At 31.8% G+C, this 15926-nt stretch overlaps 1 protein-coding gene across 1 annotated transcript in view; it reads right to left on the reverse strand.

Moving 5' to 3' along the window:
- Positions 1-15926, reverse strand: part of LOC148303742 (dynein axonemal heavy chain 3-like) — a 40999-nt gene that overhangs the window by 5958 nt on the left and 19115 nt on the right. The window contains 28 exon segments of the mRNA XM_088269496.1: positions 223-431; positions 642-833; positions 1237-1396; positions 1471-1628; positions 2079-2329; positions 2987-3194; positions 4159-4396; positions 4579-4716; positions 4793-4929; positions 5019-5202; positions 6276-6511; positions 7010-7177; positions 7259-7566; positions 7744-7905; positions 7996-8100; positions 8537-8732; positions 9200-9407; positions 9601-9727; positions 9863-10115; positions 10730-10895; positions 11249-11368; positions 11447-11590; positions 11665-11822; positions 12447-12686; positions 13335-13423; positions 13504-13651; positions 14184-14358; positions 15158-15384. Of these exon segments, the coding sequence (XP_088125622.1) occupies positions 223-431; positions 642-833; positions 1237-1396; positions 1471-1628; positions 2079-2329; positions 2987-3194; positions 4159-4396; positions 4579-4716; positions 4793-4929; positions 5019-5202; positions 6276-6511; positions 7010-7177; positions 7259-7566; positions 7744-7905; positions 7996-8100; positions 8537-8732; positions 9200-9407; positions 9601-9727; positions 9863-10115; positions 10730-10895; positions 11249-11368; positions 11447-11590; positions 11665-11822; positions 12447-12686; positions 13335-13423; positions 13504-13651; positions 14184-14358; positions 15158-15384 (5105 nt within the window).

A 15926-nucleotide genomic window follows, 5' to 3' on the forward strand; every position in this document is an offset into this window, starting at 1 on the left:
CTATTGTTTATGAACAGAAATCCAACATTTATTACAAAACTTTGGACACGTCAAATAATTATTGATTTTTAAAAGTAAAAATAATGTTTTTACTCTTAATGTTTGTAAATAGTTCCCCAATGGCACTGACGCACAGCTAATGTTTATTGTCAGAGGGCCGGTCCCATATATTTTTGCGAATCCTTTTGGTTTATAGATATTAATTTTAAAAAAGTAGCTTACCTGGCTAGAAAATCAGACACGTATGAGCCCAGAGGTTTGAGTGAGGGATAGGACTTGGAGGCCCACACACTGGGGACCACGCCCTTGACGATGGCATCAAAACAGCTCTCCAACTCTGGACTCATGATGGCCAGACCTTGGGCGGCCAAGTGCACTCCGTGGAGGGTACGTTTTACTACTCCCAGCAGCTTGTTGTAGCGAATCAATTCCTTAATCGATAAACATTATAAGTAAGTACACCCAGTCAAAGATGCAATTGTAGTCTTATCAGCTAGAATTGTGTACAATTATACTCCACTGCCAAATGTTCACATTTTTTATGAAATTCCATACAAAACAATAAATTAAGCAGACTCTAAACTTTTTAAATAAATCAAACAAATAATTAATTAGTCCGATGCAATAATCCCATCACTCACTTGTCTCAGTACAGTATTCATACTGTTCATGTAAAGTACGGGGTATTTGTTTGAAACATCTTCAATGTTATACAACGCGGGCATCCTCCCTATAATGTCCTTCACCAGCTCCACTATTCCTCCCTCAGCTCCCTCTCCGCCCCCTCCACCCGCTGTTATAGTAGTTTGAGTCAGCAAAGTGCCAAAGAGCAACTAAAAATAAATAAAGACCACATTTACAGAGCCCAGAAATCAATATAAACCCGTGCCTTGGTATTGGCTGGGATTAGGTTTCTAGCCTTTTGACTGCCTTTGATATAACCTTGTTATTAATAGCCTTAGTATTAATATGGCCTTTCTAGGCACATCACAAATTTCTTTACCAGCATCATAGGGTAGAAAAGTGTTAAAAAAAAGTTTAGGCAAATAAAAGCTGATAAAAGTTGTGAACAGCAGTACCGCAAATATCTAAACAATTTGCAGTCAATAAATGTCCTATAACCACGAAACACATGGATTATGGAAATATTTTAATAAAAATTGAATTGCAAAATAAATCATCCTTGTTTTACGATCAAATTATCATACACACAGATTAAATCTTGGATGAACTTACGCTAGCAGTTTCATGATTGTCCTTCGTAATATCAGCATTTTCGTGCAAGCCAAATACTTCAGGCATTTGAATTAATGGGAGAGTTTTTATATGCTCCAGAACAGAAGGCTGATCGAGTTCCAATGGCATCGTATAAATTCCGCTCGGTGAGAAAGAATAACTGTAACATTATAGAAGTGAGAAAAAGACAACAACAGAATGATTGAATGTTTTTTTTGTTTAGTTAATACAAACTTTAAATCCAGGAGGACTTCTTCATTATAGAATATGGAGAGTAATGAAAGCAAAAGACGCCTGTCTTTGTCATCTGTGACTCGACCGCCGTAATTACATTCCCCAGCCAGATATGATAAGGCTTCAAATGGAGTTTCTTCGTAGTCCGTTAAAAACATCTGCAATAAATAAAAAAAGAAGCAATACGAAATGGCTGGAAAGTGTATTATTTTCTTGTAAATCAAAAAAAGTTAATGGGGTATTTAATTAACTAAATGGTCCAGTAAAGAATAAATGTTAATATCTCAATATTCACTTCTTCAAACTTTAAAATCTCTAACAGTCGGAAACTCCGAAAAAATCCATCAAATCAAAAGAAATATATTTGTATATACTAATGATAAATTATCAAAAATTGACATAATTTTGGAACTTTAAACTATGGATGTTATAAAATTTTACCTTGATTAATGTACATATTTGAAGACTTAATTCAAATCACTCAAATAAGAGTATATATTAAAAATATATATATAATTTTTTATAAATATTTTTTGTTTTTGAATTTATGTAATGCAAAAGAATTTTAAATAAAGAAAAAAAAAAAAAAAAAGTTAATCAAATTTTACCTGTAATTGGAGTACGCTTATTCGCAAATCAGATTCATTGAATTCATATGGAATATTCCATCCAAGTGGTCCAAACTTTTTTCTTTCTTGTATAAGTGCGTGGAAAAAGCAAAGGGAATACAAAAGGCGTTGCCAAGTATCCGTTCTTGGACATTTCCCATAAAATTCGGGATCAGAAATTGGATCTGTTGTATAAGAGCGATACAGATTATTCTTAAGTCCCTTTGGCGCCTCATTTGTCATTTTTACACCTGAAATGTAAAAAAAAGACTTTAAGAGGGAGAGGGAAATAAACAAAAAATATTCATAAACTAAAGGAATAAGCATATTCATTAAAAACAGTTCTTGTTACATCTTTTTGTTTGTACTTGTCACAATTATGAATTTTTTTTAAATTTCTGTTTTTGAAATGTGGAAAATAAATCTTTCTTGAATTTATTTTACAATTGGCGGGAATCAAATTTGCGATGCTAGTTTTGTAGTCGAGGATCTACTCAATTATGCCACCGTTTATGGTGAACACTGGTTTATATCGATTGTGTATCTTAATGGATAAAGGGTAAGTTATGATATAGATCGTTATGGCACAATTTATCAATCACCTTACAAAGGAACATAATTAAAATTTGCTGATTTTTTAGTACCTAACTTAACTTTAATTGTTTCATTTACATATTTTAAAGAAGCAAATTGGTAACTATTTTAAAAATAATACATCACTCTTGCTACATTTTAAAAATTATTTTACATTAATTCTACTTTTTAAGTTTCAAAATTCAAGGTACCTACTTTTGACTTTTAGACAAATATTGAGCTTTTTTTTATTTTGAGTGAGGTTAATTTCCGTTTTTGTTTTAATCTTTGCCGTGTAGTACGCAATATTGATATGAATACTTAATTTAACCTACCATTTTGAAGAATAGATACAGGGAAAGTCCTGGATGGATAGCTAGTTAGCCAACACCTGAAGTCGGAATGTGTGGACTGTGGTATGATGACCTCAGAACACAAACGATCCAACTCTCCCATCCAACTGTCTACTAAGTGGCAGTTCTGTAGGACAACCCAGCCCCCGGAAACAATTCCTCGGTGGATCATGCCAGAAGCAATAGGACCCTGAAATTTATCATTTGGATAAAAACACAATAAACGGTGCATCAATTACAGTGTCGACAAATCAGATTCAATTTACCAGTTTTATGTAAAAATATGATTTGAATTTTTCTTGCATTGTATTTTAAAGTGAATCGCATTTTGACTTTAGCTGGTTTAAGTATATGTCAAACATATACCAGGTTTGGCAAAAGAACTTTGAATATATCATAATAAAGGTCTAAACCTATTCACACTATTCATAAAATCATTAAATAACAACTTATAAACGAGCTATTAATGAATGGATAATGGAATGAGTGGATACAAAGTAGACCATGTCATTTGGTCATATCATTGACACATAACTAACAAATAATTTGCTAAACAAGTTTTTATTTTATTATTTCGTTATATAAAAAGAATAACCCACAAATCCTCTATTTAAGAGGCTTGTCTGCAGGTAGGAAAGTTAGGATAGAGAAGGTAGATGTAAAAGATACATTAAAAACTTCCAGACCAATTGAAAATAAATATGCCTGAAATTCATTCTGCAATTGGTGGGAATCGAACCCGCGACCCCAGTTTTGCAGTCGAGCGTCTACCCAATTACACCACGACGCTTGTCAAATGCACATAACGGTGCATATTGTAAAATTAGCACGAGAAAACCCAGTGAACACACATTATTGTAAGTGTAAAATTATAAGTATGTGTGTGATGAAATAAATAAGTAAATAAAACAAAATAAAAAATAGCATCATTCGACATTAGAGGGAAGTTTCAGCTTGACTATAAACGGTATGTTTCAGCCTGTTTTCCCATATATACATTAAGCTTCAATGATCTTTCAATAGACAGCTAAGCAACAAAAAAATTTATGATAAAATTAAATCTAATCCATCTCACAGTCAATCAATCTCTAATTGTATTGTTAATAAGTTCTGAATCTTTTATATATCTCTTAGATATTCATTTGATTGTTTACCTGTCCTTGTCCCAGGGAAATAGTTTCTAAGCTGACCACCTCTTTCTCGGTGGCAAACTTCACAAGGGCGGCCATTGGATCAGAACCTGCAGACAATATAAACACTAAGGGAGAACAACAGTTGCTGTCATTGTAGGACTCTTCCAGATTAAATGGTGGAGGCTCTATATAGGATTGATCCAACTCGCTTATTACAAACTGTTGAACCATCGGAGTCATTTTGTCTGGACGGATACATCTGTAAGCGTATAAATTATAATTAAATTAAAGTGCAGGAATTTTAATTATCTAAGATAGAATACGTAAAAAAATAGTGATACCAGGACCGATAGAAAATCGCGTCACAATAAAATAGCATACAAATATTTCTATGGAAACAAAGGATTCACATATACTAAATAATTATGATAAAGTACAAACCTTAGCAATATTAGTCGGTATAAACCTTTTGCCTTTTGGTACGGATCAGGAAATGGTATTGTATGTGGATTTGTGTTATCATAGAAAGCTTTCCATTGTTTTATATTCTTCACAAATGTTGTTTTAAATTCTTCAAGGCTATAAGAAGAATAAAATCATATAAAATGTTAAAAAACACTTTTTTTTTCAATTGACTGATATGAATAAAATTTACCCAGGCAAGGCTGAAGCTCTCACAACTTCTGACCAAGATTTGTCGGAAAGCCATTCGGGTCCTGGATTTGGGAAAGGATTTTCTAACGCTACCCCTCCCGTTAACAAGAAACCAAGTATTTCTTCATTGACTTTGCCCTGTAAAAAACAATTAAATTTAAACTGACATATCTGCCCAAAGACATACATACACATGTGATTTGTCAAAAAAATAATCATAAATTTACCTGAGATCTTAGAATCCCCAGTGCGAGCACAAATGAAAAGATCAGCTTATCTTTTTCAAATAAACTTCGACATACATTGTTGTAAATACTTTTAGTAAAATAGCTATTTAAAACTTCCAAACGTTGATTCAAAGTATCGGTTTTAGGAGCATTTGTAATGGATTGATGATAGAGATTGATAAACCTGGATAAAATGATTTTTAGAAGTATTAATAAAAGAAAATACAGTGTAACCTGGAATTACGAATGCCCTGGTTCACGAAGAATTTAGAAATCGTCAAAAAATATGCCTCATTTTGCGAACATAATTTAGAATGGGTTATGGACTCACCCAAAATTCTGTTTGCAAACTGAGGCACATTTTTATCATAGTAGCAAAAAATTGTTATTACATGGGGTATTTATAACCTTATAATAATTTATTATATAAATTGCATTCTTCTTCTTCATCCTTTATTATTCTTTTTTTATAACATTGTTTGGAGTATTGCTATAAACAATATAAATGAAAAAATGATATCAATGTTGATCCTACTGGGATTTGAAACTGAATCCACATACATTAGAGCAAAATGCGCTAAGCACTATACTCCATAGGCAAGTTAGAGAAAAATCATATCCGAAGTTAGAGAAAAATGATATATCAATTTTTATAGACAATATATTTATTATTGTCTTTAAAAATTGCTATTTTTTTAAAACTACATACAAATATGTACTTTGAAGGCAAAAAAATTACTGAATCTGTCTAATAAATAATTTAACCCTGATGGTTTTGAGAGAGTGAGTTTTTCAGAACAAAAATTTCATTCATTTTTGGAGTGAGTATTTTCCTATAATATTACAGATAAACCAAAATTAGCTAATATTTTTAATGAAAATGTCATTAAAATCACAAAATTAAATAAAACTAATAGTGGGTCTGGTAATTTTTGAACAGTCGGAGCTGCCAAATCCCAAATGTAAATCATTAAGTCGGTATTAAAGATAATATAACAAAAACTTCAAGAAACTATGTGATGAATATGGCTACAGAAAATCACTAGAAATCCTATATATGTATTAATAACAGCCCTTGAATTATAAGCATGGTTACAATATTACGGTTCATACTCCTTTAAAACTACTTTTGTTGAATGATAAGTTTCACTGAGATATTACTTAATATATATTTTTTTAATGCTATTATTTAATTTTTCTTCAAATTATTACTTAATATTTGATAATATTACAGGTTGTTTATAGCAATAAACTTACCACGCCAGTGAGTACTGATACATAGGGTCAATGTTAGCTAACTCCGAAATGCAGAAAAATAGAACAGAACTGTGTTTAGAAACAGGTATGTATCCCGCTCTTGCTTGATCTATCTCCACTTCTGTCACGGCGGCCACTTTTTGTTTCTCTTGAATGTCTTCCGACAAAACTTTACTCGACGACAGAATTCTATTGGCAGATTCATCTTCTAAGATATTCCCTTCACCAGAAAGAACCTGAAATAAAATTTCAAAAAAATATATAAAATGTATAATAAATTGGTTAATGTTCATATAGCATGAAGGGTTTGGGTGGTTTAGTACTCTCTGTATTGGCGCTATTGAACTAGATATCTTTTTACTCAATAATGCAAATTCAAAAGTCCTAGCAGTCAAATATTGTGTAAGTAGAAAAGGATTAATATCTTAGTCAATCGAGGTCATAATTGAAATGATTTTAATTACTTTTTCAAATATTTTATTATGCTCCACAGTCACTTTGCTAGCGGATAACTGATTTGGATATTTTTGGTGATCCCCGTGATAAAAACTGAATATCACCACACAAAAAAAAATATTGCATGGCATTACCGCCTACTTTTTTGTAAACATATTTTGATAGGAGGTGAAATGAAATAATTAGTATAAAAAAGCCTTATTATCTATTTTGTTGTACCCAAAGACATAAAAAAAGTATCAAAAACCACTTTATAAAATAATTCAAGTTGTGCCGACCTCGAGAATTTGATCTTCTATTTGTTTAAGTGTTTTTTTATTGTTGGCTCCTTCAACAATGAGTTCATTCTTTTTCTCTTCTAGTTCCGGTCGATCTCTTGCCACTACAATTCCGAGTAACTGATCTTGCAAGCCTTGAGGTGTAATCATGAAGTTAATAAGAGTAACCTGTCAAAATAGGATACATTTTAATGGAAAAATACTTTTAATTTTGAGATTTGTGTATTGTATAAATGAATAATGTTTTACCTTAACAGCTACTTCGGGTAAGTAGTGAGGGTTTCTCAATCTAGTTGTGATGTAGAGCCTAAAATCTCTATTATATTCTATAACATTATCAGCCAGACGAATGCAATCCATTCCAGCACTTTTGAAGATGTTTAAAACTAAAACTGGTTCTAGTATAGCATCTAGTGTTTCCATTATGTTTTCTAATATAATCGGATATCCAAATCGTATTGCCGTTTCCAAGATACGAAGGTAATTTGGATCAGACAGTTTTATAACTTTTAAACTATTTTCTCTCTCCATGTTTTTGACCCATTTGTTTGCTTGTTCTGGAATGTATAATTGGGCAGAAGTAAGAAAATAAGGAATAAGAACAATTATTGAGACGTCATAAGCAAAAAGGCAAAGTCATAGTTTTAAGATTTAATGTGAAAATGTAGACAAATTAACGTACAAACTAATATTGGATAAATAAAAGTCTCTGTCAAAGATAGCATTATATTTACCTTGAGGATCTATCATCAGAGACCACCTTCTAGCTTTATTCACTATGATGCCATTTTCAATAGAGAAGTTATCAACAGGTAGACCAGCAATATTCCAATCTCTTATAACGACCGGCTCACCAAGAGTTGTTATTAAAGAAAAATGCTTTGAACAGGGAAGACCTGGAAATTTGTAAGTTCTTATAATTTTTGAAAATTTTTAAGTAAATAAAAGTAGGAGGTTTCATAGTCGTATTATAAATACTACATTACCGAATCCGAGGCATTCTTTGTTCCAACTGTATATAAGTTCATTGCGATAGTTGACTGTAAATGCCCCTAGATAAGCTATGAATGCAGATGACAAAAGAACATCACCTGAAAAATTATATTTAGTTTGATGAATACAGCAAGTAAAAATGTAGTTATCTAAATGTTTTCACTCTAAATAAAGCCTTCATTTATTGATCGGTCAAGATAAAATTAGATTTAGATCTACTAGATTTATTAGGACTATTTTTTCAATTAATATAGAACATTAGGCATCCCTAACATTGAATTAACCTCACATAATTGAATAAAATTAAAACACACTTGTTAATGAAGAGAGCACTGTATTGCAAATACAGTAAGAGCAAAAAGGTAATATGTATTGTTAAAAAGTAAAAAGGTCTAGGTACAAAAAAGTATAAAGTAATGATATAGATATTGCCTTTAAGTTTTTAAATTATTCATTAGGCTATGAGGATGAAGATTGATTGTAAAAAAAAGAGACATAAAAATATAAAAATCATGAATAATGAATGCCACTGACCAATTACATTGGATAGAGATTCATGCAATAGTTGCGCTAGTTCTGACCACCTTGATTTCTCTCCTCCCAATCCACCAATGAGCTTCTCTGCTCTTTCCAACTTTTGTGTGCACAAAACGATCTCATCTTCTAGTCCCTTTTTCTTTCTAGTGAACTCAGCAAACTCATCATTCAATGCTTGAAGCTTATCTAAAACCTAAAATTTAAAGAAATATATAAACAAATGAGTGCTTAAAGAAATCCGTGGAATTATATATTTTTGCATTCAAATTTTTATCATTCATTTATTTGCAAGTTGTTGAAAAAACACTGTTAAGCTTTACCATAAACAATGCAAAGATGGTTTAATGCATCAACTGATTCTTCTGACAAAATAATTGTCAAGAACACTATGATTTGTAACGTTGCGCATTATTAGATTCAAAGTTCAAGATTGAAATTCATCTTAAAAGTGGAATAACTTTGAGCATTCATATTGTAAAAGTAATAACTACATTCACTGAACATAATGCTGTTACCAAAAAATTGAACGGACCAAACAGCGATTATTTATAATTGAATACTTATCACTTTTATATATTCATAAATAATTTCAGTTTGTCATGTCCAACCTCAGAAATGGCCACGCATTGAAGTTAAGGTTAAAATTAATCTATTACACACCCCTTGTAGTTGAGATCTCTTGAGATTCAGCGTATACATCTGCGCTTGTAATTCTTCCTCTGCCTCTGCGAGAGCTGCCTTCTTGGGCGCCACAACTTTAATAACTCTGTCATACACTTCCATAGCTCGTACCCATTTGCACAAACCTTCGCAGGCAGCTGAGATCTTGGTGATGACTGCAGGGTCAAATTCACGATCAGGAATATACCTGAAAAAAGAAATATAGTAATTCTCTACAAGTGACTAGCTTAATGAGGAAGTTGATGAATGATGAACAAAGAAGTAGATCCACAAAATAAATTATTTTATTTAAATATTGGAATCCAAATACGGCAGTATAAGAAGTGGTCATTATTTCGAATATGGTCAACTCAATTAGTTGGTTTATAAAAGTTACCTACCGATCTCTTATTCTTTTCATAATGGCAGGATTAATGTTATCTTTGTCATAAGCTTTCAGTGATTCTAAGAATTTCATATCACCCAGCAGTTTTAAAGAGGGACCCCAAAAGTCTTCTACCATTGCACCTAAAAAAAAACAAGTTTATGTAGACACCTACGTACAATTAAGGATTTTTTCAAAACAATTTCCACAGATGAACATTTTGAAGAATAATTTTCTAGTGTATTTTTAATCTTATGTAATGTTTTCATTTTTAATACCTTGGGCATTGGGTTTCCTTTCACTTTTGACCCCTTTCATAACACAGACAGCCTCCATCACGAGCTTCACACCGGCAGGTGGGTTTTTCATGGACTTGACCAGCGTGATGTCAGCGGGCTTGAGGGTGTTTAGTGCTCCGACTGCTGCCTCCAAAGCTGGTACTGCTTCCGCTAGATCACTCTCACAGTCATCCTTGATGGCTTGGGCTGCCGCTGCTGCTTCATTGGCCAAAGCTTCATCTGCGCCTACAATCTAAAATTACATAAAAATAAGTATGTTATTTATATTGAATTTAATTTAATAAATCAATTAATTTTGCTGATTAATATCCAGCTATCGGTTTTATGTTACTATCAGACTAGAAACCTTTTGAAAATGGATGAAATGGGTGAAAAAATGTACATATATTTTATTAAGAAGTTCTGACAACTCATGACATCGAAAATTAATTTTTGAAATATCATCAAAGGACTTTTTATGCATATTGAAAATAATAAAGTGGCATTTACACCAGGCTTTTGCAATTTTGGTCAAAAAGTAGAAGATGTTTTAATAGATTGGACTAAGAAATAAGCTTGAGGACATTTTATTGTTTCAGAATGTGTACTCATGAGGTGATTTTGGCTTGTTTTGTGGAGTGTCTCAAAAATTGGCCTCATATAAATGCTGTATTATTGTGTTTACAATCTATTGCTTTTGAATGGTTGTCTTTCAGGTTGATTAAATGGTTCTGATTGCCGATGTATTTTTTTTTATTCCCAAATATCTACAAATTCAAAGATAATTTAAAATAATGTTGAGGACCTCCTAAGTTTCCATCAATATACAAATGTGGAAATAAATTTTACCGTGTTGATAATACTTACTTCTTTTTGAGCTTCTACAATAACTGTGTCTTGTTCAATTTTAATCATAAGTTTTTCAGTTTTTTCTGATGTTTCAACCAATTGAGGATGTAAGGCTGTCAGCTGTTCCTGCATTACAGCTACTTGACCTGCCGCAAACTGTAACTGCTCCAATCCAGATATGTACCTAAAACAGTAATTGGTGTGATACTTTCTATCCACTTATCTGTGGTGTATTCACTAATACATAATTGTTGATAATGATATTTGGGATTTTTAAACTGTAGTTTAGTTAGATTACATGTATTTTAATGGTTGGTACAAGCACAATGTCTTAGTTGGAGAAGTTTTAGGTACTTTATTTGCATTAAATTTAATAATGGAAGATCACATTTATTAATATATAGAATTTTTTTATTTCCCCCTGGGTAAAATTTATAATTTTAATAAAATATTTGCGGCATTTAGACCAGAACTCAATACGAATTTTTAATTCACAAACACATTCTATAATTTACATTGAAATAGTAATGAAAATACCTGTTCTTTGCTAAGGTAATTTGATTGACTTTCATGTTGTATAATCCTTGGAATGCCTTTAGTAACTCTAAGTACGAAGTTGGTGTTACATAAATTTTTCGCTTTTGTTCTGCATAAAACCTAAAAATAACACATTTATTTTAAAATCTTATTATATTTTTTTAAATAAACAAAAATAAACAATTTAAACTATTTTACCTAACTCCTGATTGTGTAACACTCGTATGGAATAATTTGCACATCTGAACACAACACTCTCGTGTGTTTTCGTCAACATCTTCCATAGCCTTCAAAAATACATTAGCGACTTTTTCTAATGCTTCTTCTGGCCATGATGTGTACCTAAAAAAACAAAACAACATAAATCTTTTGCATTTAAAAAAAATGTTTATATAATAATAGGTTAACCGGCTCACCAATCAATAGTACAGCAGTTGATGAGAGAAGGAAACATTCTCAATCGGTTCCTAAAAGAGTCTCCAATTGGTGACATAGCAAAGGCTATGTGAAGATTAGCTTTGATTCTCTCTACAAAGAAACCAAATAGAGCGAAAGGAGTTGTTTCAGTGAGACCCTAAAGGAAAAAGAAGATAATTAACACATTTTTACACAATATCGATTGTTACTATGCAGGAGGTACATTTGCAGCGCTATTGCTTCATTGAATTGGTCATGTTTCTACACTATTATTTAATAATTACATAGAATAAAGTCATACAGTCTACATGACTACCTGAAAAACTAATACGTATCTTAAAAAGTAGTCTTGTCTAGCAACAATTAGAATTGTCCTTAAATATCTAATGTATGTCACAAGTATTATTTTAGAAATAAAAAGATTAACCTCATGTGTAGTGTATTGAGCAGTATAGACTGGCTATATACTTTCTATCTATATTTTGTACTTTGAAATCAAAGTCTTGTAATAAAGATATCTCAAACTACCATAAAATTTCTTAGATTATTATAATCAGTTATATTGTAATTTTTACTGCGCTGCATCTGGTTATCACTTAAAATATGAACTTATTTGTCATTCAATAATAATCTTGATAAACCATAAATATCATCATATTCACAAAGCTGTTTTGTTTTACGATGTCAGTAAGGTCATCATAGTATTCGTTGGTGGCTTTTGTAAAAACAGGGATGATAAGTATAAACTTTTACATAATGTTTGAAATATAAAACAGTTTACCCCATCTCTTGCAGCCCCGAGCATCTTGTCGAGGATTTCAACTTTATCGTCTCCCCCGTAGAGATTGGGAATATCTCCAGTATTGAGAATCATGTTGATATCTTCTACCATCCCCTCATACTGAATCTGATTATCAGCAAACAAGAATACCAAAGGCTTCCCAGTGATTCCCGCTTTCATTAATAAGCGTTTCATGTCATCACGCCACTCCGGTTGATTGTAGGTCCGAGATATTTGAATCTATAAATATTAAAAACAATATTTGGCAGAAAAGAAAAACCTAAGTGAAAATTTTGACCACTATTCAGATGCGCAAAGGGCACTATTTTATTGATATTTTAGCATCAATATGTAGCTGGTTTAGAAACAATACAAATAGATTTAGAAACCAATTCCATACTTTCAGCCTCAACTTTAAAAATAATAAGTTGAACACATTCAAGACTTTGGCTTAGACGTCAAGATAAAGAAAAAGACAAATATTTCAAAAACCAGTAATAACCTGCAAAGCCTTTATTTTTTGGGGCTTGTCTGCAGCTAGGATAGAAAAAGTAAATATAAAAAATACAAGATAAACACTTAGACCAATTAAAAATAAATATTTATTGAATTCATTTCGTAATTGGCGAGAATCAAACCCGCAATGAAAATTTGCAGTCTATCATCTACCCAACTACACCACGGCGCCTGTCAATTCAACATTGTTTTAGGTAAGTCTAAGCGGTTTGCCTTAAATCTCTGATATTCTAGTTTTCCATACTAACCACGGGACCACCGCTTGTCTAGTGAACTCTTGAGTAGAATTATAAATATTTATTTTATTTGATTAAATATGTATAGTATAATTCCACATAATAAATGCAACATGAATAAAATGGTTATAAGTACCTGGAAGCAACTCATTTCAAGAATACTTGCAGCTAACTTAACAGCACTGCTTCTTCCACTGCCTCCAACACCCACCATCAGAAGATTACCTTTAAAAATATAATATTACCAAAATAAAATAATCACTTTTTTGTACAATATGCAGAACATATATAATGTCATAGCATACCATTAGCTTGCAGCAACACTCTGCAAGCTCTAGATATGTGATCGAGAGCATATTTGAACATGACCATGCTCATTGGCGTAGGAGACATTAGGCTGTATTCTTCTAAGTAATATTCCATCTTTTCAGACATCAAATCAAGATCCATTACCTGTTATTGAAATCACACTTTTTAGACACAATATGTTGAAGGAAAGAAAGGTGGCCAGTCATGAACTTCAGATTCATAAAAAAAGGAGTGGAATATATTTATTAGGTTATAGAAGACAAATTTATAATGCTATATGGAACAAGAAAAGGAGAAGGAATCATAGGTAGGAAAATCAGATAAGCTGCAATACCTAGGGCACCCGGGGTTTGTATACCAATATTTATACAAGCATGTGTAAGGATAAGTTATTAAAATCACTCAAAATCAAAGCAGAATAATAACTTGGAACAGGGTAGGCAGAGAGGATATAATGTCACACTACTCTGTATAATTTACAAAATTCTGCAAAAATTCTTCACCTCCTCCACATTCACGCCTCTCCTCATACATATCCATCGATTATTTCGAGTTCTGACCTGTCCACTTTCAAGTATTTGAATTGCTTGATGGTGCATCTCAGCCTTGCATTCTTTCCTTATTTTACCAATTGAACATCCACCTAACCGTCCTGTAACGGAATAAAAATACTTACCTGATCATAAATTTTAGGATCAGCATCTGGTTCCATGTAGTTTCCGAAGAATATATTCTTTATGTGCTCATTAGAGAGTTTTTCTTCCTCGGGAATATAGGCAACAGCAACTTTTTCCAAACTAATACGGAAATGACCATAAACGCAATTATTTACAATAGTAAACAATTTCTGCCTGGAAATAAATGCAAAACAACATGTAATGGATTTTTATTCACTCCAATTAAATTAGAACTATTGAAATTTTTATGTTATAAGTGAATAAAAATGTATTCCGTACATTTCCAATTTATTATTTGTTTCAAATACCAGTCTCACTTATTAATGGGTATTTCTAAACAGGACCCATAATAAACGAGAATATTAAATATGGAGGTCCTCACCAAAAAGTTGCATTTCCGATATTGCACAAAAAATCTTTTAAATGCAAATCTGTTCTGTTTACTGTATTCTATCAAAATCTTAATTAAAGTTGTGACAAAAGGTGACCAATCCTGTGTTAAACCAATGGTCTAATAATCAAATTAAAGCGTATTTCATTTTGACTTGTGGTTGTATAAGTTTATATAATCGAGAAGGAACACCATTAGAAATATTTTAATATTTTATTTTATTAATTTGTTAACTTCTTGTACAGAAGAACTGTAAATTTGCCATTTGTTTTTTTTTTTTCTAAGAAGCGATTTCTACCAAACGATTAAAAAAACGGACTTGTGGTATAGGTTACGGTTTGAGCCTTATACAGGTGTTTGAAATCAGTGAAGAAAAAATAAATATAAATATTGAATTGCAGTATACATACTCAAATAATTACAATATTATATATTTATATAATTGTAAAATCAACATAAATAATGAAAACAAGGGTGTAGGATGAGGTAAGGGGTAGAGGTAGAGGGTAACTTAGGAAGGGATGAAATGATGAACAGTTAGAGTTCCAAGTAGTGCAGACACAAATTGAAATTGATATTTACCTATCGTCATCATCGACCAATCTATCGTAAAAGACTCTATAGGTTTCATGTACCCAAAGTAGAATAAGTTTTTCCAATTCTTTCAAGTGAGTTGCAGGAACCAGGAGGATTCCTCTGATGACCCGTGCAAAATCTCTTAGATTAAAGAGGTAGTGGGACTTTGTTGGTGTCGGAAGGAAAATAGCCATTGTTGATTTGTAAACTTCCATTGTAGCACTGACAACTGCCTAAGAAGGGAATATAAAGACAAAAGAAAATAGTTAATTAACCAATTACATAGACCTGAAATATACACATGTAAAGATTGTGAAAGAAATTTACAAGTTAAGAAATAAATTAAACTACAGACACTACTGACACATGAAAACTAAAATGACAATACCCAGATATGTCATAAAAATAGCAGTATGTATTATTATACTAAGCGCAGAGGGAACTTTTGTTGATAGCTTTTTTGAATTTTTGCAAGAGATTAACAAAAATAATAAATCCATATCTGTTTTGATCATAGAGAAAAGAAAGTACCTGGTAACTTCCTAATATGCAAAGAAAATCCTCAAATACCAGGCAATATGATTTTAAATGTTGCATACTATTTCATTAGCTTTGTAAGAATTTGAACCAGTTTCTACCCAAAGAAAGTCATATAAAGGTGAAAGGGCTCTCTTATTCTCTTTTTTCATTTAACCTTTAACTCTAATGGAATAGTATAGACTGGTGGTAGTTCTGATCATTAGACTTTTTCCATACGTTTTAATATTCTGACTCC

The sequence above is a fragment of the Brachycentrus maculatus genome, unplaced genomic scaffold, assembly GCF_059751285.1.
Source record: "Brachycentrus maculatus isolate JH-2025_06_01 unplaced genomic scaffold, ASM5975128v1 h1tg000353l, whole genome shotgun sequence".
Lineage (NCBI taxonomy): Eukaryota > Metazoa > Arthropoda > Insecta > Trichoptera > Brachycentridae > Brachycentrus > Brachycentrus maculatus.